The sequence below is a fragment of the Lissotriton vulgaris genome, chromosome 5, assembly GCF_964263255.1.
Source record: "Lissotriton vulgaris chromosome 5, aLisVul1.2, whole genome shotgun sequence".
Taxonomy (NCBI): Eukaryota; Metazoa; Chordata; class Amphibia; order Caudata; family Salamandridae; genus Lissotriton; species Lissotriton vulgaris.
Window position 1 is genome coordinate 786,877,495 of NC_141693.1, and position 25,243 is coordinate 786,902,737.

Below are 25,243 nucleotides of genomic sequence, written 5' to 3' on the forward strand. Positions count from 1 at the left end.
AAATACTTGGGCAACCAATCAATAACCCATATAGTTACTCATATAGCTACTTATCAACACATGCAACAGTTTACCGAACAACAGACATAATGATGCACAAATTAAGACAGTTTAGTCACTAACCCATGCACTCAGTGAGACACATTTAATCACTCACTCATACAGTCAGTCATGCACCTACTAAATCCTTCATCCAGACACTTATACATCCACTCATTCTTCTATATGTAAGACATATTTTAACTTTACAGAAACATACAGTCACTGGATGTTGTCATCAGTGATGTCATCAGTGATGTCATTTGAGATGTCATCAGTGATGTCATCAGTGATGTCACTGACCATGTCATGAATGATGTAATATGTGACATCATCAGCAGTGGATTGCGGGTGCGCGATATATAGTTAGTGCAACTAACTATATATGGAATTTCAATGGTTATGTGTGAGTGAAATAAGGTTTTGTAAATGCGAATTCCTAACTATATATGGTCTATAACCTATGTTTTTTTCAGTGAATATATATATATTTAAATATTCTGCAATTAAATGTTTCTCTCCTTATCTCTTTTAACTAGAAATGTTTTCATATATATAAACAATCTTTTTGACCTCCTTCCAGACTTTTCTTCTTCAATTCTTTTTTTTTTTTAACTCAATGGATTCCTATTGCATCACAATCCCTCTTGTCTTCTTTTCCTTCTTTCTTTTTTTTTTATTCTCACATCACAATGTAGTTATTCAGACTATCCAAAGCTTCCCTTCTTTATTCCAGACTAAACAAAGGGACTTACAAGCTTTATGATGTAATATTAAGTCTTTGGAGCGCAGCGTACAATTCTACATTCCAATTCTACAACACTGCGCTTGTGACATTTGAAACGCAGTCCTTGCTTTATGTCTGGGACGCAGCACTTCCTACGCTTGTGACCTTTGAAACGCAGACGTAAGACGTCTGAAACGCACCGCTTCTGACGCGCGGCTCAGCGTCAGCTGAAACGCACCGCTTCTGACACGCGGCTCAGCGTCAGCTGCTCACGAGTCTCCCTCTCTTCACGAGACCAAGCACGAGAATCCAACGCTCTCCAAATCTCTATTTCCCTTTTTTCCCAATTAACTCCTAACTGACACAGTTCCGATCCACGCTCCCAACCAAACTCCTCACCGCATTATCTTCTCCCTTGAAATTTCTGCCGCGGGTAAGACTCCGCTTCCTTTTCAAATAAACAGCCGCTGGAGGAGCAGGAGCGTTATTCTTCTTTTCCGCCTGTGTTGAGGTAGGGTTCACCCGATCGTCGCCAAATAATGTAGTATCTGTTTACAGAATTGAGAAGTCAGGAACAAAGTTGATTTCAGAGCAAGCTTTAATTATAACCTCAGCCACAGGTCTAGCTCTCAACTGACAACAGGAACCTCCATGTCTTCCAGAATCTCACGCGAGATCGGAATACACACAGAGGGATGTTCCAACACATTAAAGATACAGTTAAAGAAATGAATGTACACCATCACATAAACCACCAGAAAGAACACATGCCTGAAAGAAATTCTACATATTGACTTGCCTAGCAGATAGAGGTGCTACAACCAAGCAAAGCCAACACTCATTTGTCTTTCACACCAACATATGCCTCGTGGAAATATTTTAAAGTTAGTCAAAAGCATTGAAACGACATTGAGTGAACATACACAGACTATGCAAAATTCATTACCAACACAGATCAAAGAAAGAATTGGTGCCGGATAAACTGCTAGTTAACTGGCGTTCGCAGGAGGTAGCAAAAGCCGTATTTTCAACCAAATTGTACTTTGAAAAGTGCGGCATCCTCATCAGAGAACAAGCATGATGAAGCTTATTCTCAAATTCTGCTAAAAAGTTCCACGTCAAAGAAATACGCCTTTCTATCAAGAATCGAGACTCATTCATCTGTTCAATCCTGAGGAATCCAATCAGAAAAACCTAACACATATGACACCACATCAACAGCTCTGACTATAAGTGTAGGAAGGAAATTAGGCATTGACTGGAGCTGGCTGCCTCAGACATTAACCATCCAAACAGAAGTATGACCTCTGAGCTTACAGGACACACCCACCGACAATACAGCATATCTCACCACCATGCACATTTGTTCCTGGAACGTGGGCAATATAAAAACTGCCTTGGAATCACTCTGAGTGACCATCTTCTGGCGTGAGCAGCATATCATCCTACTGAAAGAGATGTGGGTGCAGGAAGGTGCACCTCTGATTGGTTTAATTGAATATAACAACTGTGCAGTCAAGCATACAGCAAAGGTGTGCTCAAAGGGAGGCTTGACAACATACATTTGAGTGGACTAAAAGTCAAGGAGATCCAGCTGCAATCACCATATCCCTGGATTCTAGCAGTGGAGCTTGGTGGAGCTTGGTGATATCCCTAGAAAGGGCAGGGGCACTACCAAGCAGTTTAAAAATTGTTTTGGGGCGATGCGGGGAGTGGAGCAGCCCCCCAGCAACGTTAAAATAAGACTGCAAGTCTCCAGGGTCAATAAATCCATGAGCCTAGGAGAGTTTACCATATATATTTTTTATAGCACTCAAAGCTGGAACTCTCTGCTGTTCAGCTGGAGTGCATAGCCCACTTGTGGTTGGTACTGTGGCTGCACTTTGCAGCGTGAACATTTTTCAAAAACGAAAGGAAGACATTGTTTTTTAAATGAAACTTTATTACCTTTTTTGGATAATCACTTTTATTAAACATGGCACTGTGCGAATGGTTGAAATCTATATTTTGTTATAATTACTGGTAACTTTTTAACAGAGATAATACATGTGCTTCATACATGTTGGTATCCTGATCCCTTCATAAAGCCAATGGGCCCATTTTTTATATTTCGGTGTTCAGATCATTTGCAAAGCCAGTAGGACTGCCTTAAGCAAAATTACACCCAGGCCGTGCGCTCAACCTCCTATTGCCCATGTCTAGGGCACAGGGGTTGGTTACCAGATGGGGATGGGCACGGGGCCTGGCCTGCAGCAATCCCTATGCAGGGCAACAGCCCAAGCCTGTGTGTGGCTGTGTTTGCCTGCCCACGAGCGGTTGGACGCAGGGCGTGGGCAAAAATAGCGCATGGTGTGGTGTTGGTGTTACATAAGATAATAGAATATTACTTTACAAAAAAACAACAACCTAGAAATCCACTGAAAGAAACAAAAGTTAAAGCGACTTTATAGATAGGCATAAATGTCAAATGAACAAACCACTGAAATTCACCAGTTTTAGTTATCTCATATATTACATCATTTAAGACTGTAACATCTGAAATACCGTTATTGATGACACAACTATGCAGCATGTCACAAATATTTTTGTTCTATAAAGAAAAACCCTATCAAACCCATGTTTGGCTGTTTTTCTGTGAAAAACAAAGCAAAATTGCTGACCTGTCCACCATAATGAGAAGTATGGTGCCTAGTCATGAATATATATATATATATTTAGTATAACTGTTGATGACCCTTTCATTTGGCTGGTTTGAAATGATGTTTAAATGTACCTCTCAAACCCAACTTTGATGTGCTCTCAATAACGTTTTGTAATGGGAAATATTGGGTGCAGTTTAAGTTTTTCTTCTTTTCACAATTGAATCTTTTTATACACTTGTGGTAACAATGCGGGAGCACCTTGAACTTTTTCCCCACTTCTTAACTTGTTGATGTATAGTGACTTATAACATTAAAGGTGTTCTTTTTACATATTTATACTTGGCATTTTGTGTTTTCTCTAATAGATTTTTTTCCATTTGAATCTAATGAAACATTTTTTTGCATTTATGATATACGTTGTCTTGCTAAGCAATAATTGTATAAGCAGTTCCAGGAACCACTCTTGCTATATTCTTTGATTACCCCAGGTTTTTGGTCGAACCCTTGGCTATACCCTTATGTTTTCTACACGCCGGGACTGAAGAAGCTCCACTGCTTGGTGGACGTCCTGCCAAACTTCAAATGAGGTACTCAGAGCCATCTGATCTCCATGAAGATATCAGTTTGATGGAACTGAACTTTTTACTACTGATGCAACCTCTGTGAGGACACCTTCTTGCTGACTGTAGTAACTGGTTACTATCAGAATAAATGCAGTCACTCAGCTGCATCATCATGTAACATAAATAATATTTGGTGATAAAACAGTGATCTCGTCAGTGATGTCATTTGCGATGTTATCATTATGTATATATTTGTTATGTTGTGCACCCAACAAAAAAGCAACAGGGTGCTATACATCACTTGGACAGGACAGAAAAGAGGAAACAGGAAAGGAGCATGGGTGCTACAGGTGATAGCAGCTTGTGAGTTGGGTCGCTCTTTTCAAGGAGCAATCATTAGCAAGTTGTTTGCATTAAGAGATGTTGCTCTAGGTGATTGGTCTTAAGCTCCTGTCAGATGAGGAGAAAAGAGTTGGCTTGCCACATCTGAGCTGGAACAGAGTTCCAAACCTACATTGAAAAGCAAGAAAATAACTTTATACTTGCTTTAGATTTTTTTTTCACTTTCTGGTCTCAAGCTGGGGGGTACTGTGCCTTCTGTCAGAGGTACTGATATTGATTGGCAGGAATGGTGGGGTGTTGAGATGTTACTGGTCTTAAGTGTGTTGCCAGTGGGAAAAGGGAGCCAGTGGAGCATTGAGGGCAGTGGAGGATTCTGTCATACTTTTGGATACCCTTGAGCAGGCGACAGTGCATGGAGAACACTCATGGGGCAGTCGGTGTGAAACAACAGCCCATTGCCTCCATTTAGATATAATAGGTCCAGTGCTTGAATAGCTTTCTTTAACTGCACCTCGGGAAGAAAATGCTTCACATTGTGCAAGAGAGACTGCTATTACCAGGCAGTTTTTATTTTGTGTGCGATCTGAGTGCTAATGCTGAGGTTGTTGTCTTGGTGTGGGTGAGAGATTTGGAACTGCTGGAGAGTTGTGAAGTGATGCAATCTAAGTTCATGGCTAAGAGCCATCTTTGTACTTGTTTTGAGCTTGCTGCGACTCATATAAAATGCAGTTTCAGATTTTGGATCATTGGCGTGAGGGAAGACTTTGAAATCTGTGCTTGAATAGAGGGAGGTAGTCCTTCAGGCACATGATTCAATGGGCAGAGGGGACTTTCAGGTACAGCTGAATGTCATCAGTAGTCCTCAGGAATGGAACATGAGTGGTCGGCTGGCAATTGAGGAGGTTGTTGGGGTGTATGTTGAGTTTCATCAAGAAGGCAATTATCTGTCCAATCTTGAGGGAGTCCAGGAAGATGCCCTTGATTTGGGAGAATGGGTGATCCTAAGTAGTGACATGATAACTTTACCAGTAATATGCTTTTTTTAATCAACCGTGGTATGATGTCATGAGTCTTCATAACAGGTGGCCTAAATGAGCGGAGGAGGCATGTCAACTCACCAGCAGATTGGCTGCTGAAGGATGTCTCTATAGATGTTTTCCAGGGCAGGTTCATTGTGTTGTAGTATGCATACTCTTCGATGTCTTTGTGCCATCTGTTTTTGTTGGTCTTGTCCTGAAGACGTTTTCAATTGCTTTGCAGTTGCTCTTGGATCTTTGATGAGGTGCAGCCAGAGTGGAGTTCACACTGTGCTTGAAAGACTTATTTCCTTTCCCAGGGGGCAGGGACAGAGCATTGGGGCCTTGAGTGTTTGCTATTTTCTGTAGAGTATGTTTTAAGTTGAAAGCATTCTTTTTTTAATAAACTCTTTTTATTGATTACAAAAGAAAAACATTGATACATTGCTGTATTATGGTAAAGTGCCAGGATCAGTTGCAAATTCGGTAGGCATCACATTCGTTACATCTTACATTAACTTGTACGTATATCAATTCTCCATTGTATTGACCTACTGGTCTCTGTTTCAGTGGCAAGCATCAATTAGCAGTGGAGTACATATGTTCCCCTCATATAGATTCCATTTGCCCCACACCAGCTCCCATCTCCTAGGGCAGCCCCAGCTTTATATACTGTTTTTTCAGCCTACATTCACCAGTCCATATCGTTCTGCAAAACCTGAACTGAAGGCGCTTCAGGGGTCCCCATGCTCGAGCTATATTACGCTTAGCTATAACCATTCCAAGCAACACCCACATATTTTCTTTTCTTTTTAGATCTGTGTCCCCGCCCATATATTTAAGAGGCATCATTTGACCTCTGGCTCCAACTTAATCCCCAGAACCTCCCTAGACAGTCCACAACCCTCTCCCAGTATCTTTTAATGTAGACGGACGACCACATTATATGAAAAAAAACCTGCCTTCCTGGTTACATAGTCTCATATATTTTGAATCCTCCATGAAGCCCATTTTGACCAGCATTTGAAATGAGTAATACATTATGTGTAGAATTTTGAGCTTCTCTACCCTGAACCTGGACGAGATCCCCACCTCCCGTGTGGAGGCCAGCGCTTTCCGCCAGTCTTCTTCATCCAGCTCTCCTATATCTCGGACCCAGCTTTCTTTAAGTGAGGAGAGGGAGTCAGGGGCATTGTTAATCAATTTTTGGTAGGTTAAGGAGATTGCCTTCCGTCTCATGTAGTCTGTTAAAATTCTGACCTCCAATGGAGAGGATTCAGGGAGCACTTTGCCCCAGGGAATTGACGCATGGACAGCATGTCTAATCTGTATGTATGTAAATATTTCTGTGGCAGCTAGATCATACTCGCATTGTATCTGCGCAAAGGGATTACTTATTATTATTATTATTATTATTATTATTAATCGGGTTTTATAAAGCGCAAACAACCCGGAGGCCTCGTAGCGCTGTGTACAGTCATACTATTAAAAGGAAGAAAATTAAATGAACAGATAAGTTTTCAAATCCTTCCGAAATTTTAGAAGGCTGGGTTCACTGCGAAGGAGAGTGGGCAGACAGTTCCATTCCTTCGCGGCATTCCAAGAGAAGGAACGCCCACCCCATCTGGTGCGTCTGATCTTATTGAAAGTAGCCAGGAAAGCAGTGCTAGATCGCAGTGATCTGTGAGGAAGGTAGGGTTTTGCCAGGGAGCAGATCATAGTAGGGGCGGTCTTCCACATGGCTTTGTGCATGATACACAGAGATTTAAACAAAACTCTGGCTTTAATAGGAAGCCAGTGCAGTTTCCTCAGGGCCAAGGTCGCTGATTGCCGTTTGTTGAGGCCTAACAGGAGGCGGGACTCCTTCTTTGAGCCATAAATCTCCCACCTGAGAGATTCCTATTAAGTCAATTTCTCAAATCCCTTGCTATTCCTCAATGTCTCCTACTGTTCTGTGTCCAATAGTGGGGTGGCCTGTGCAGGCTTCTGTTAGCTGCATGCCAGACTGTACCATGTGCTTAGTAGGGTCTGAGAGGCATAGTCGTGTTGGTGTATTATAGAGCACCTTTTCATACCTCCCCCGGGAAAGATCATTTTGTCCATTCTATATCCTGGCTCATCAAATGGACGGTGGGTACAGTGATTGATAGACATCAACTGTGCTGCCCAGTAGTACCTACGCATGTCAGGGAGCCTTACCCCTCATCATACCATCCACTCACCAGTGTTTGCATAGCAATTTGGGGTGGCTTCCAGACCCTTAAAAGTTCTCTCTGTTCACTTTCAATAGTTTTAAAATAAGAGGTAGGTACCGGAAATGGAGAGTTTTGTAATACATAAAGAAAGTGTGGACGTGCCATCATTTTAAATAACACGGTGCGCCCCAATAAAGTTAGTGTGAAGTTTTTGCAGTGCCGCAAATTGCTTTTAAGGTACTGCAGTGGGGGTAGAAGAATCAGATTGTAAAATTGCATGGGTCGGTGGTAATGTAGATTCCCAGATATCGGAATCCCTCTGCGACTACTGTTGCCTCACAGTCTCTAGTGAGAGGGGGGAGTCTCGCTGCTCACTACATAGACTATAGACTTGGACCTATTGATTGAGTATCCTGAATATTTCCAGAAGTTGGTAATTATATTTATTACTCTATATATCATGGATTTTGGTGAGGCCAGGTGAGAGTATATTGTCCGCATGAAGAGATATTTGGTCTTCCCAGTCTTCCATCCACCGAAGCCCCCTTATCAAGAGATCTCTGCAAATCCATGCAGCAAGACGCTCTAATACTAAGGCAAAGAGTAGTGGCGACAGGGGGCATCCCTGTCGCGTTTCTCTTTGAAGGGCAAAGGACAAGTACAGTGTCTGATTGACCACCACCTGATATAGGGGTTCACTATAGAGGAGTTTAAGCCATGCTGTAAAGTTGGGACTAAAACCCAACTTACCCAGAACTGCAGCTAAATAAGGCCATTCAATGATGTTGAATGCCAGTTTAGCATCTAGGGACATTATTACCACATCTTCTCTTAGTGTTCTTATTTGTCTCAGAACTCCATGTAGTCTGCACAGATTAAGTGAGGTGTGCCTTCCTGGGGTAATGCCGGATTGGTTGGGAAGTACTAACTTTGAAGTGATCTGCATTAAACGAGGGGCAAGTAACTTGGCAAGGATTTTAGCTTCAGCATTAAGTAAGGAGATGGGGCGATATGAGGAGCAGCTACTTCTCGGTTTTCCCCTTTTTTTGGATGACCACAATTGTGGCCAATCGCCGGCCAATAGGAAGTTTACCACAGTCCCAACTCTCAACATACATGTCTCTCGGGTATGGAGCTATCGTACTGGTTGCCAACTTATAGAGTTCCATGAGAAGGCTGTTGCGCCCCCCGCTTTACCGCAGGAACAGTGCATTCACGGATTTCTGTACCACTCTCAGGGGCCATTTGATATGTAATGTGTATGCGCATTAACAGGGAATGTTTTTAACATATTTAACCTATTTAAAAGCTATTACATTGCAATTTCTTAAAAGTATTGGAGGATCTTAGTCTTGACTTCCACGTTGTCTGCAATGTGTAATATCTTAAAGAAGGAAGCCTAATGCAGGACAGTACAGTTTCAATGGGTGGACAAGCTTATTGTTGCAAATTCATGAAACAATATAAAACCTATAAGGAATGGTTCTTTGTAATATGATTATTTCTGTTGTGGAAATGTGTTCTACATGACCTAATGTTATGTAATTGTTTCTTCAATGTGGTAATGCCGTTACATAGATAACCCCAATATTTCGCCTTCCTCTTCTACCGTCCTCACTTTGAGTCTCTGTCCCTCTCCTATTTGATTTTTTTTCGATTACTTTGTCAACTTGGTGAAGTTTCACCGGACAAAAACATGCTTTTTGTTTGGGAGGAATTCTTCACCAAAATCTCAGCTGGGGAAATTTCAATCGTAGGCTAAACCTTTTGCAGATGACAAACGCCTTGAAGTTGCCAATGTTGTCATTTTTGCTAACCAAAGGCAGTAAAGAAGCATTTTTGCACACACCTTATTTTGTCAGAGATTTCTTCGAGTTGTCCCCTGCCATGTGAACTACATCAAATCTAAAGTAATGTTGAATACATTGAGCATATGCATCACTAAGAACCGTAACCACGTATTTATTACATGCTGTGGGATAGGAAATAACTGTTATCTAACACTGTGGGGCTACTAAATAACCTGATAACACCTGCTGATTACACCTATGTTGTCTTTTTGAAAACAGGTATAAATACAACAGAAGATCGTTGGAGCATCATTTTTGACTTATCATCTCTTAATCAAGAAGAGGAGGTACAGCTGGCAGAGTTGAGGCTTAAGTGGCCTAATTTCTCAGAATCGCTACACCATGGAGATAAAATGATAATGGATATCTTTCATCAGCAGGATCAACCATGTGACTGTAAATTTTCAAAATGCCCTGATCAAATCTATTTGGGTTCCATTTCAGTTTTACCACATCAGCCTCTGTCATCTGGGTGGATAGTGGTGAATTCCACCCATCTTCTAATGGATGCAGCCAGGCTTCCTTGGCATAGAACATCAGCAAGTGGAGGTCATACTGGCCGTAAAATTCACAATGAGGAAAGCCCACCATCATCAAAACTCAGGAATAAACAAGGTCTTCAATCAAACCCTTATGCTTGGGAAAAGCAGGTGCTGATGGTTGTTTTTTCTACCTTCTCAAAGGAAAGTCACACTTTCACAAAATCCACTTTGCAACAGGCGGCGGAGCAGTCCAAATATCTCTCACTAGAAATTCCTAAGCCAAAAGACCGAGAAAAGAACTCACTTCTGTTAGAGAAGACGAAGAGACTTAGGAGAAACAAAAAACTCAAAGGCCACCTCATGGGAGTACGTAGGTTCTCCCAGAGCATGGTTTCCAGGACTCAGTGCCGCAGAGTAGACTTCTATGTGGATTTTGATAAAATTGGGTGGGGATCTTGGATCGTTTACCCTAAAAGATACAATGCATACCGCTGTGAGGGGCAGTGCCCCAGCCCTCTGGGGGAAAATTTCAAGCCCACCAACCATGCCTACATGCAGGTGAGAAATATTTTATCTATTAACCTGAGGAACAAATTATGAATTTTGAGTCGGGTAATAGCCATTAAATCTATTGTATTTTATTACGTGATTTACACTACAAAACCTTGTTTTTTTTTTCTCAAGGCTGTTTCTTTCAAATTGGAACACCATCATAGATGTCTTTGTTCAACCGCATCCAACATGGTCATTATAACAAATAGCTCATTATTATGATCAGTTGTCTCCAGGAATATGAAAAGATAATTTACTGGAGGAAAAAAATATATGCAAAATACAAATAAGTCAAAACAAGCAAAATGTTTCTTCTGTGATTTATGAAGGGCAACTATGTAACACAGGGAGTAAATTGAATCACTTGGAAAAGGGGCATTCACTTTAAATGGTAGGCCACATACTTATATCCTGGAATTGACTGAGGCCAACACATGGAGTCTCATGTTCAATAGCTATGCATCCACACTAATATCTTCAAAGCCCTGGAAGCAAAAGAAGTAACACCCTCCTGATGCTGCACTAACCTAACAAAGCTCCACCTCTTTGTGCGCTGTCATCAATGGTAAGTGTAATCAAGCTGTTGATTTTGAACATGTTAAAGCATTTGTATCCTTAATAAAGCTTCATTTAGCTTCAAATGCCCTGTTACCCCTTCACACCAATCATCATTTTAGCGTTCTTTATACATTCTTCCAATTCCTTGGTCATCACTACAAACCTTGCTACAAGGTTTGAGTAGAACTCAATTAGATATGATCTTTTAAATATGATTTGTTGGTGGGTGGTAAAACCTTCATCGTTACTACTATCAACTTTTTATTATTTTTTCTGCTTTTAAATAGAGTAGCTTAAGTATGAAACCACATAAGCAGTATGCTGGCATTTCCGATTATTTGCATGAGAACATAGCTTCTTAAGCACGAGAAGCTTTCTGTTTTTGTGCTTTTTCTGCAGCCTTACACCTCAGGATGTCATGTTGAGAATATGCTATGCCTTTTCTCCCATCACAGACCTTCCTCGTGGCCCTTTTGCATCAGTCTAGATCAATGTGCACCAATAGTTAAAAAAGTGAAGCCATTAGTGGAGGGGTATAAGTATTATCACATTCTGTAAACCAGTCCACCTTTTGTAAGATCTCTAACAATTAATTTATAGTTACATTAGTTAACATTAAACTGGGAAACCATGCCCGCCAAACTCTTGTCACTGGACGTTTTTAGTCTACAACCATTCTTGTAAATCTACCAAACATAACTGAAATGATAACTGGTGCTAACCACTCTAACTCCTCAATCAGCTCTTTTAAATTAACATCACACAATTACCTTTTTTGATATGAGTTTTTGTGCACTTATCAGGACGTCTAGTATATAAACTGTTGCCACGATTGTCTTTCTATACGCAATCATAACAAACAAATCATCTTTACATACCTATATTATTTGGAACACTTAAGTTAATTCTTTTACCATGGCTGCTGCTTCCAATCAAGTACATGTACATCTGCTAAAAGAGTTCTGTGGTTGCAATGAATTCCTTCTACACTTTTAAGCTTAATGACATATTCAGGGTGATATAGCACAAACTAGGGCCTACCAATACAGGAATTTGTACAACCATGAAAGGTACCTGGTCCTAGGGATGTTTTATTTTCCCACCCTAAAATAGTTTCTCCTTACTCCATTCACCAGCTTATAAACATCTCCTTTGCTTTTCATAACTAATATTCCACTGTTGACAGGCAGAAATGACCAGTGTAGTCACCTTATTGACTACTGGAGGAAAGAGCAACTGGTCGACATAGCCATGAACCACAATGCATAGGACTGTACATGTGAAAGATGTCGTGTCTCTTTAAGAAGGCCCTATTTATGAGTAAAAAACACACCGAGGGTCAAAGACCTCCTTGACAGTCTTGTAGTTCTTAATTGAAGATAAAGATTAATATGGTGTGATAAGTCATACAGCAAATTCAGACATCTGGGAACAGAAATAACAAAACGATCAAGAAATAGAATCTACTGGAGGTCCCAACTTCTAGAAGCAAAAATCAGGACTAAACATAGTAGCAAGAGGCAAGGAATCTGACAAAAAATAAAGGACCAAGGGCCATATGTATCATCATGCCAATTTGCGATTTCTAAAAAGCGATTTTTAAGGAATCGCTATTTAGAAATCGCAAAATGGTATGTATGTAGGAAATCGCTTCTTTTTAGCTATTCCTTAACATTCCTAAATTGCGATTAGCAAATTGCTAATCGCAAATTTCCCATTCATTTCTATGGGCCAGGAGGCCCATAGAAATGAAGGGGAAATTTGCGATTAGCAATTTGCTAATCGCAATTTAGGAATATTTTCAAGGGTGGAGGGGTGTCACAAGAACACCCTGCTGCACCCCTGAAAATGACATGTGTGGGCATATGGCGTACATACATGCCCTAAGGGCATGTATGAGCGTCATATGCCACCTTTGGATTTTAAATAAATTGCTTTTTCAAAAGAATTCGCAACTTACCACCAACTAGAAGTTGGTGGTAATTTGCGATTCCTTATGGGCATTTTTGCATTAATTTTTATTTGATACATTGCATTTAAGGAATCGCTAAATTTGCGATTCCTTCAGTGCAATCGCAAAATAAGGAATGGCAAATTTAGCGATTCCTTATTTTGCTGCGAAAATGTTTCATACATTCCATTTAGCAAATTAGCATTCGCAAAGGCCGAAATCCGCAGAATTTCGGCCTTTGCGAATGCTAATTTGCTTGATACATATGGCCCCAAATGTGTAGCAGTTCACCCTTCACTTGGAAATGGTTCTTTATACATGATTCAAACAGTAACTGGCAACATAGTAAACAACTCTACTTCATCTTGGATTGGGAACCTCACATTCTATAGAAACCTTGCACCCATCTTGGAAAGAGTACTTTATAAGGCACATACTTGCCCTTTCCTGGATATCATGATGTCCTTTCAGTAAATTAATTTTAACATCCTATGTCCTTCCTGAATTTCACAGTCCTGCCATCGCCTTTTATGCCCGATGCTCCAGGCGGTTCACGGACCATCTCTATGGGTGGCAGTGAGCACGGAGATGCCAGAGAGGACTGGGGGATGAGGACACTCAGTTATGTGCTCAGTGCAGTGTCCAACAATGCACTACCAGACATCGCAAGGACCACTCATTCCCATTCAGTTTCTGATAAAATCTGATCATCAATATTGGCACAGATGTAATACATGGTTGGAATGTCCATACATGCAAACATTTATCCCTGTGGCTAGGTGAAGACGTTTAGAATGAGATAACTTGATTTATTTCTATGGAAATGCACACCCCAACACTCAGGAGCTCTTCTACTCCACTGCTGAATTCCAACGGACTGAACTATCCCATAATATTACGTTTTTCCCATGACAACCAGATGTAGTTGTGGGAGGACTTGGACGGTACACACAGTAATATCATTGTCTGATTAAAACTGCCACAGGCAATAGTGAGGAAGAGTTGGGGGGTGCGTGGAAGAGGAAAGGGGTATATACAGGGGTGTTTAAGGTAAATCTGGGTTAGGTGAAACTCCACACAATGAGTACTGAAAGAACGTAATAATAATCTATATTTTTTTCATCTATCTAAGTAGATAAATAGTATTTGAATCAGAATTACTCATCAGAAAAACTAGTTGCAAAAGAAGCACTGAAATACATTGTAAAGAATTTTTAATCTCCAAAATAATTTATGATTGATGAATTTAACATACCTAAAAGCTAGGGGCCTGAGCGATCAAGAGTATTTAAGGAGCCAAATGAAGTCCTTGAAAATCAGATCTGATGCTGATACTGATGAGATAAAGGATATATGGTCCTGGTTGTTCACCATATTTCACAGCCAAAATTGTACACATTTATATAACTAGGTCTAACTTTTCTATCATGAAATAATATGGTCGCTATTTTTAGGAGAAGTGTACATGCATATTGCCCATCAATGGCAAACTGTTGTTGTGCCCTAGCATAAATCTAGGTCTTGTTCAACTAATCAGCCCAGATTTGTTACTCATGAGAAAAGACATGTATCTAAGTAATACGAATATTATGGTAGACAAGGATTTTGCTGAGGGCTTTGAGGCAGTATTCTGTTTATTATTTTTATAAAATGACGTAGAGATGAACGTGAGAGTAATGTCCCCAAATTCCCTGAAAAACAAAACTGGAATGGATGGAAAAATCTCTTCAAGTATCACTGTGGAGAAGTGTGGCTCAGGGGTTAAAGGCGGCAGACCTGGAGCTTGAGTTCGGCCCTGGACCAGGGTTCAATTCCCCGCCTCGGCGGGTCTTGGGCTCAATAATTCCACGGACTTGTTAATTCTCGCTCCGGTGCCTTCTTGACTCACGGGGTCACACTGCAACTCTGGGCAATAGCTTGCTTAATCTCCACATCGGCCCCTCGCGGTGGGATGCCTGGCTTTCACCTTGTGGATACCCTGCCAGGGTTATCTCACAGGGGAATACCAGGACGGGTTCCCTAAGCAAGCGTGGAGATGCCCCAGGGTAAGTCATGCGCTATATAAGCTTCATACATTTACATTTACTGTCAGTTTCCCTCGGTTTGCTACACAACATGTATGCTTGATTGTTGATGCTGGAACCTGTATTATGGTTATGAAGCCTTGGTACAGAAAATCTACTGTCTGCAACATAAGTTTTCAGAGAAGTGCCGACATGAATGAGCTCTTTGACTAAGTCCACCACCAACACAACATCTGTAATTTGAAAGTATCTTTTTTGTGGTTTTCCCATGACACACAGATTGCCCAGGTCTTTGTTTCTATTCCGTGAAGACAGCAAACTACATGTGCTTTTTTTTAAATAACTTTCTTTATTGATTTTTGTGAAGCAAAGTATCATAATAAACGTTTGGCAGTTTTCATAATCCTTGAAACCATTACAAAGCATCCAGGAGTACTTATCCCCAAGTTAGGGACTTCATACCATGCATGATATTTGGTACATATGAATTTATTTTAAAATCCATATGAAATAACCCTCATCCACAACTATTTCACATTATTCATCCTTGGTTATTTTATTAACGTATTTAACCTGTGCATCGCATATGCAGTAGTGTTTGTAGGGACAGGGACACACTGTCTGGCCTTATATATGGGAATCTCAAGAATATGACAACAGTCCCTGCCCCTCCTCTACTTTAGGATACTAGGGAGAGCTGAATCCCTCCATATTTGTGGGAAATTCATCTTGTCCAAAGGGTTTGTCCTGTCTTGTGATGCCTTTGTCATCAAGTATGTTTAATAGAGTGATCTTTGGGTCAAGGTCAATCGATCTATGAAGTATAGCACTAAAAACCTTGTAGTTTCCCTCCCAGAAACGTTTTAACTTGGGTCTTAGCCATATTGTGTAAAAGAAGTCACCTATTGCTGTATTCATTCATTTCAATACTTTATTCAATTTTGGTAAAAAATACTAAAAGCATACAATAAATTATAAAAATATTTAATAAGTAAAGCAGAGCAATATTGCACAGATACATTAAAAATCATGCAATAAAATATAATAGGAATATGTTAAAAATTACAGCATAGCAATATTCCACATGGTTTAAAAGAGGATGCCACCACACCAAATCCTGGTCAATACTCCTATTCCAAAATGTTCCTGCTATAAATCACTGGCCATCAATAACTAGATACATTGCAACAGATTGGTCAAGATGTCATCTGTTGTAAAAACAATAAAGCAAGTAATTGGTTGAATTAGGGGTCTCGAAAAGTAGGCAGGATAAAACGCTTCCTATGTGTGTTATAAAATGTACAAAAAGAATTACATGCAAAGTGCATTGATCAGATAAACCATCACACAAAAATTTAGCAAAGGTGATAGACCAATCCTTGGTTTTAGTAAAAGTTACAAGTCGATAGACAATTTCAAATCTGAATCTTGTCAGAACAGACCTGTGTTGGTGATTGTAAACGTATTTAAGACAGGGTTGTATACCATCAGTAGTAATAGTCATTTGCTTGTTGATGACACTGGGCTTAGCTAGTTCAACAGATAGCCTTTGGCCTTCAAACAAGGAAAGTGCTGCGCCCGTCCAATGGCCGACGGCACCACTACCTCGGGAGTGCTGCCGTCGGCCATTGGACGTTCCAACTGCACCTGCGCAATGGAACGTACAGCACTGGAGCTGGACGTTCCATAGCTGTTAACTTCCTCCTGTTTATATGATGTAAAGCGTCAGCGCTATCAAAATATTCTGGTCAGCCTAATTCCAAACAGGTCTGTTTTATGCATTTTAACCGTGGTATTTGTATAGACAGTGCCGACTTATGATAACACTGTCTTTGGCAATCTTTCATTTTAAGACGGTGTCCTCGCAGGTACAGATCTTATGCAAAATTGGTTGAACTTTAATAAAATTGGCTAAAACTGGAGCACCAAGTTCAATATGGCAAACAAAGAAGGAGCTACCTTTAGGAACGGCAAGGAGTCTTCTAAAAAAGGCATTCCCTGCCAATCAGAGGGGTTTCATGTTACTGTATCGCCACACTCCCACCCCATACAATGCCAAAGACACACACACACACACACCCTTGTAAATAGAAACCATTTTACTCAGGGGCCTCTTGTCAAGCTTAGTTGCGAAATTAAGCAGCGCCAATGAAGCTTTTACAAGGTGCAATTTTCTGGAATCAATGGCCTATTTATATTAACTGTATGCCTCAAAAAAATAACCCCCTTAGAAAGAAAATATGGGAGAAAAATGTTGTTTAAAATCACCAACCTTGAAATCAAGATAGATTTAGGCCTGCAATTTAATATAAACATTTTACTAAAAAGTACATTTAAACCCAAATCCTGTACATAACTGACAAAGCAGATGAGTAACCGCTGTAACCCCATGGGGGTACAAGACATGAGTACTGAATCATCAGTGTAGAGGAGGGCTGGCATCGGGCGATGTCCAATCAGAGCGAGTTCCGTGCACTGCTCAGTCAAGACTGTACCCAAGCTGTTAATGTACAGAGTGAACAAAACAAGAATGGCAGGAGAACACGGCCCTGCCTAGCCCCTCTCTCTATATCCGGTTTGCAAGTGCATTCACCCCTGAGTCCATAGCGTACCCTATTCTTGCGCCCTTTGTATATCTCCCTAAAAAAGAAAATTATTGGTATGTCAACCCCTTACTCCGATAATACTTTCCACAATTTGTCATGCATCACACAATCAAATGTGCTCAATAGGGCAACAAATGCCAAAAACAGTCGGCCTTTATATATTCTAGTATATTTCCCAATTAACAGGTTTAAATTAAGACCCTGCTCAATTGTCTACATTCCCCTAGGAAAGCCATACTGTAGATAGGACAAAATATCATTGTTTCCCACCCATTCTTTGAGGCTTCCCAATAATTCTCTACCTGTGGCTTTCATCAGAAAATCTAGTAGGGAAATGGATTGGTAACAGACTGGACTAGAACGTTCCCCCTTCTTATGAATGGGAACTATAAAAGAATCCGACCATGAGTTCAAAATACCTGATCTGCAACAAGTCCCTAGTACCTTGGTCAATGTAAGACCCCAGAATGGTATATTAGTCTTAAAAAGGTTAATAGGAATTTGTCTGGTCCCGGTGTTTTACCGCCCTATAAAGAAAAACATAGACAACTATGGTCTCCTGGTAGTGCCTCAACAGTGGCATGGTCCGGCATCAGTGGTATATCAATTCAGGGGCACAACAGATCTTTGAAAAATGAGACGCTCAGTCAGCTACATTAATAGCAATCTCTACGATGGGGCAGTTTTGTCCTTCAAAAGAGGGTCATTAATCACACACCAGAAGGCTGAGCAGTCTCTAGTCTCACTTCCTTCAAGCAGTTACTCCCAATCAGCGTTCTTGAACTTTTTTTTACCTCTCTTTAAGCATCAAGATGTAGTTCAGTCAATGTGGCTTGACCTCAGAGGTGCTGCTTTTAGACGCCTATGGGCCACTGAGCCCTTAGAATCAAACCCACTAGAACCATTACGAGTGATGTGGGGTACAGGTCTTGTTAAACATTCTTTAATCCCTTGACAAATACAGAGAAAGGCTTCCTTAATTTCATTATTGTTGGAAAAATCATCCAAACACATTTCAAAAGCGTCCCTTAGATCTATAATCAAACTTCAAGGAAACTGACTGTCTCAACCAAGGTCCAGCGTAAGGAGATACTATCACTAGAGGATATTTCAATATTATCAACAGTAAGCTCTGAGTTATACCTCTTCATACTAAAGAGGAAACTAACATTACACTCTGGGTGTAGTGATCACTCATCGAAACTGAGGGAGTAGTGAAATTAGCTGATCATGTACTAAACTTGTATGATGAGAGGATGTCATCAATAACAATATTGGTACCTCTACCATTAGTACCTCTGCTAGTGCTGTATGCAATCTCAAAAAAGAGGGGGGTGGGAAAACCCAATCAACCCTTGCGTGCTTGGGCGTCTATGAAGGACAGGTAATGTTGCCAGCATGGGATTTATTTTTGATAATTGCTTTCCAGTTCAGAGTAAGGAAAAATACTTCTCAATAATCCTGGCTGACTAATCAGAAACTGCAATAATAGATGAATATCAAGAAATAGTCAGAATTAATCAACTAACTTAAATCAATTAGTCATAAAACTAACAGGAGACACGGAGAAGGAGACATTTTTGATAAAAAGTGGTTGATTTATATATTGCTTTTTCAATTAAAAAAACAGGGTACAGATCAACAATTTCCGGTCATAGACACAGATCGAAATAAATGAAATAAAGAATTCTTTATTTCATTTATTTCGATCTGTGTCTTTGACCGGAAATTATTGATCTGTACCCAGTTTTTTAAATTGAATAAGCAATATATAAATCAACCACTTTTTATAAAAAAATTCTCCTTCTTGGTGTCTCCTTTTAGTTTTATGACTAATTGATTTAAGTTAGTTGATTAATTCTGACTATTTCTTGGTATGCAATCTCAGGCACTCCTGTCCGTACCACTATGAATGTCCATAGCCTTACAGTTGAATTGAATCAAGCACACCCTGCTGTGACTGCCAGTTCTCTGGGTTGGCTCTGGTACGTGTTTTTGCGTAGAGGTTCGGATGGCCCTGCATCAACATGAGAAACTTTGAAAATAGCTTTTCCTTACACGAGGATATACACAGTGACTAACTTTTAAGTGGAATATGACACATTTAAAAGTGGAAAGTAAACAGAGAGCAAAATAGGAGAAACATGAATATTAATATGGTGGCAAATGCATAGAAAAAAGGCTGTGCCATTGGCTTAGGGCCTGAAAGTGTCCTAATATGATGTAGTTGCCGTATGAGTCATGAATCCACTCTGGTCAGGGTGAACCACCAAACTGTGTTTTTAAGTCTAAGTTACTGTTTCAATCTTTTTTTCCCCTGCCTTCTCTTCCACAGAGTCTGCTAAAATGGTATATCCCAGACAGAGTCCCTTCACCTTGTTGCAGCCCAACCAGAACCAGCCCACTTAGTTTGCTCTACTATGAAGAGGAACAAGTTGTGGTGCATCACCACGAGGACATGGTTGTGGAGGAATGCGGTTGTCACTGAGTCAAGAATAGAAAAACAAAATGGGCACCAGTTTAGCCCTCCACCCTGAAGTTCCCTTTTCCATCTATTAGCACTTAAAGAAGGGGCATGCTACGACCACAGGAACCAGAGCACAACAGAGCCAAGAGAGGAGAACATGAACTTGCTGCTTCTCATTGTGCTGAATGGCTTCTTGACGCCAAGAGACCACACTGTCACAACTTATTTCAAGAGACACTTTGAGATGAAAAAACTTGTAAATAACAAAGAACAGTGCACTTTTATGACATTACTGTTAAATTGAATTTTTGAAAGAGAACCAGAATGTATTCTTTCAAAAAAATGTGTACCTGTAGAATATAACATGCACAATAAAACATGCCCCTCGTTAAGGTTCATTGAGGGCCTAGTAAACCTGTGACACAAATAATTCTAAAACAAACAAAATATCGACAAATTGAGAGTACTTCGAAGGAAAGGCAATATCTAGTGTATAGAACGGTCCTTAAGCTAACTTGCTGTGCAATGATTCTAAACTGACTTTTGAGCATTAAAAACATATTTTATGTTACACAGTAGACAAATGTAGTTTCAAAATATGAAGATCAAACATATTTGGTTAGTTTTATGAATTTCAAATCAATTAGCATATCCACCCAGACTATAGATCTTGAATGACTTCTCCAGCTATATCTTCAACCGTTTCTGTAGGACGCTGAAAAGAAATTCAACTAAATTATGTGCTTACACAAGATAATCATGCTTGCTTATGTTAAACATGCTTACCTAAGTTAAATGTGTTAACAAAAGGTACCTTAACCTTGGCATGTAGTTGACCATGGAACCTGGAAGGCTCATGTTTCATTCCTTATTTGTGCACTAGACATCAATGATTATCTGCAGGTAAGAGCAGTGGGGCCAGGTTGGGGAGGGGGGGGGGGGGTTCGACAGACAACCATGAGGGAAAATTAAATAAATAATTAATTTTCCCTCGTAGTTGTCTGTCGAATCCCCTTCCAACCCCGCCCCACCACTCTTATCTGCACAGGCCGCTGCTGTCTACTAAAAAGGACAGCCTTATAACAAGATACCCATCAGTACTCAGAGCAATGTAAAAAGATCATTATATTTCCTCATGTCTTGTCCTGTAATATCACAAGCTGCCAGTTTCCTTGCAAATGTTAAGAAGTTTCATAATGTCGAGAGAGTTGATACCTCAAATGCTGGATCTGCTTCAAAATTGTGCAGTCTACCTGCAGTGCAAGATCTTATTGATATGGAAACAAAACCTCTCCAGGCACATATCAACAAATCGAGTAGGGGCGTGTCACCGCACACAAGTGGTGTTCCCAAATTCAAAAGAAGACAATTTACTAACTGATTTTCAGAAATGCAAATATAAAGCAGAAGAAATATACATATGGAATTGTGGGCTTTGCTTCTATTATTATCATCACATGGCTTTCACCACCAATAGTATATAGAATAGAAGTCCATTTTTTAATATAAACTTCTAAATTCCATTTTTCAAGTTCACTTCACTAGCAATCCTGTGAATGAATTTGGATCTCCCCTTTTCAAGTCTCAAAGAGACACCAACAGTTTACTTGCAAAAAAGGTAACAGTTCAAACTTGGCTTGTTTTACATAATTCCAGAGCAATGAGCAACATTGAACCACATTGCCTTTCAGGTGAAATAATTCATTATTATAATAGCCAATGCGTTCTACCTCCTGTCAACATTATAAAGGGAGTAAACAAGTGAGCAAAGTATGGATAAGTAAATGAGAGCAACAGAAAAATAGTATTTGTTCAAAATATTCAAAATGTGGCATAACTGAAGTGAAAATATTCTAAATGTGGCATAACTGAAGTGTTGGACTCTGATAAATTACATTCTTATTTTATTAAAGTGAAATTCACGCTTTGCATTCATTCGTCACTTCGCATGAACATGCACATGAAAATTAATCTTTTTGCCATCAGGTCAGCTTCCATGTTTTCACTGACCAACAGTGCCATAGGTCGACTGGGAATTCATAATGTCTAAATGCTCAGTAATTCAGACTTAACTAGATAAATGCCTTCTGTGCCCATAACACCTGTGCCATTAGTACTTATTTATTTCTTTTAAATGTCCTTTGGCTTCTTACAACCCAACAGAATGCGAATTTATTTGTCTAGATTGAAATTGTTCTGAACAATTACTGACAAAAAAACGGAACTAATTCATACTGATGTTTTCTACAATACAAATACCTGCTACATTGCATTAGAAATTACCAATCAATTTCAATAAAATTGGTAGGTTTGGAACCTATTAAACAGCTTTCATGTTAAAAAGTTCCATTTCCCTTTTACCAATCCCTAAAACGTCAAATTGCACTCTATCAAATGTCCTTGTGGCTGGCACCCCTTAGACGTTTTAAATATGCAAACTTAAATAAGTAACCTTGTATGTTACTTGTAAGTTACTTGTATGTAACTTTAAGCATAACAAACAGGTTAGTGGGCCATGAGACAGCAGCGAGCATGTCAGTGTTCCAGGTATGTTGATAATGCTTTCTAAGAAGATAAAGAGTTCCTTTAGGTGCATGTATTTCACATAGGAGGGGTATTTCTATACGATGTTTTTCTAGTCTTGGTCCATTGGGGAAGCGTCAGTGGGGGAGCAATCAGTAAAACTACTTCACATATAAATTACTTACCTTTAGATTTGCTGTCCGTAAATTAATCCTATTTGGATATCCTGAATAATACAGAACAATGTTGAATGACCCCGCTTTAGATGACCTGGTGGTTAGATTTCTAGATGTCGCTATTCATGAAGACTTAACAAGTAATTCTAATATCAGGGGACAACAACCCTTACCTCCTAGTTAATTTGTATGAGAAATTGCAGCAGTAAGGTACATGAGGTAGTGTGGCTCACTGGTTAGAGGCGGCAGACCCAAGAGCAGAGGTTGGACCGGGACCAGGGTTCGATTCCCGGCGCGGCAGGTTTCTGGACCAGGGTCAGCGGACTCGATAATTCTCTCGCCTCGGTGCCCACTCTGATCAGCAATCACACTCGGCAACTCTGGGCACTAGCTTGCCTCATCCTCACTAACGGCCCCACCAGACCGCCGGGGATGCCTGGTCTCACCCTGGAGATACCCATTAAGGGACCATCTCTCAGGGAAGCCAGGAAGGGTTTTGCAGCGGTCGAAGCGCCTTGGGACCCTACGGGTAAGTAGTGCGCTATATAAATGCCTATACATTTACATTTTTCAGCAGAATTGATGTTGCAGCATAATTCTTTGAAAAAAAGCTGATCTACTCATCAAAGATTGAACACAATATTAAATGTAAGCCATAATGCTGAGGTAAATATTTATTGGTCTGTTTCGTCTTCACCGATAGGCAGAAATCATACAGAATTCAAAATTCAAATATCTACAAAGAAATATATTAGCCAATGCACTTAAATCTGTTGTTATGGAAACCAGCCTAACTAAATCCATCCTGTGGCATAGTCAAAGTGTCATTGAACACCTCCAGCAATACACAGACTCTGTATCACTAGTTTTATCCCTGTCCCATACATACAAGCCCCTTCTATACATTAATGGTATTATTTATTGCACAGACAAGTGAGGAATTACCTTGCATACATTAATTCAAGACTTTCATAGTTCATAAATTTGTTTGTCTGAGCTGCCACCTGTGCTGAATACACCACCATTAATTCTGTGAATAAATATTGATGTGTATTAGCATTTCCTGTAGTTTCATATTTCATATTAGCCCTTTGAAATGGGCTTATGCCTTAGTGAAACACCTTATACAAATGTAACAAAATGTTTACAGTCACTGAAACCAACACATTCTCATTTGTCAGTAATGGTAAGGAGAATTTTTTTTAATGTTGCCAAATTTCAAATTTGCCAACTCATAAAATGTTATTTTTGTTAAATAAAAAAACACACACAGAATGTAAGACTAACACAAAAGACGATAACGATATGCATTTGCATTTGTCTCTAGAATGTGTCTAATGACCTTTTGATGTGCGCCCTTATTTGAGTTAGCACTTTTTGAAACATATTTTATCATATTTTATACGTAGTTAACGTTTATCTTTCTTATTTTGTAAAATGGATATTTACAGAAAATGTGTAATCTTCAGTTGTAGCATCAAGTTAAATTTGTGAAACACGTTTGCTTATTTTGGTATATCAATAAAATCGATATAAAAACAAAACTGCCTCCTTGTTGTTCAAAAGGAAATGTCCTAATTGTCAAAAACGTCAAATTGAGCCCATTTATTTTCAGAGGAGAAGCAAGACACTTTAAAAAAACAACTCTTTATTCAGTTTTCATGCGATTACAAACAGTACAGGCAGGACCGTGCTACAAGTTAAATATTCTTTACAATAGAACATTTTCCAAACAGTGTGCAAGCAAGCCCTGCAATCTGTTACAAAGTACCAACAAACGAAAAACCTACAGAGTACACTTTTAAACAGGAGCAGAGGTAAGTACCTTAATGTATCATGCCCGCCTGACACCCTCTCATCCTATGCATTAGTGAAAACAGCAATCAACAAATCATGACAACTCCCACTCCATGTAACACAAGCAAATTTAAGAAGTAAATGAAAATCAAGCAAAGGCTGCCATCCAGTGTATTTTCTGATTTGCAGTCATTGCTCACTTTAAAATGGTCCTGTCCCTTCTCTATCCGCCCTCCGACTCTCTCGGCCGTGACCACCTGCATGTTTCAGTGTGCGTAATCAAGTCTGAGTGCACTACTGGTCAGTCAAGTAAACTTAATTCAGCTAACTTAGTCATACAAGTCACATATCAAGATCATATTTCATAAAAGTTTGAAATTTACTTAACAATGGCATATAAATATCTTGTTTACCCTTCCACAAAATGTATGTACAACCAACCAATATCTAATCATACAGATCTCAATACATTTCAGAGAATATTGACATCCCACATTCATAAATGTTCCACCATAAATACATACTATATCCTAAAATATATAAAAAAATAAACATTTTCAATTTAAAATAAAATACGCCTCTTTCCAATTTTCTTAACTTGCATGAAAAAATTCACATTCGAAGAGCAACTAATCAGTAAGTTATTTGCAGGAGGTACAGCAAGGCCGGTCTATATTATACACATTTTTAAGATTTTTTTTTTTTTTTTTAATTTGTTTTTATTGCAGAGTTA

General features: G+C 39.6%; 1 protein-coding gene across 1 annotated transcript in view; it reads left to right on the top strand.

Moving 5' to 3' along the window:
• Window positions 1-20,035, top strand: part of NODAL (nodal growth differentiation factor) — a 49,717-nt gene extending 29,682 nt beyond the window's left edge. Inside the window, exons 2-3 of the mRNA XM_086919505.1 lie at window positions 9,594-10,414; window positions 19,883-20,035. Coding sequence (XP_086775631.1) covers window positions 9,594-10,414; window positions 19,883-20,035 — 974 coding nt within the window. The remainder of the gene's footprint in view (window positions 1-9,593; window positions 10,415-19,882) is intronic.
• The last annotated feature ends 5,208 nt before the right edge of the window (window positions 20,036-25,243 follow it).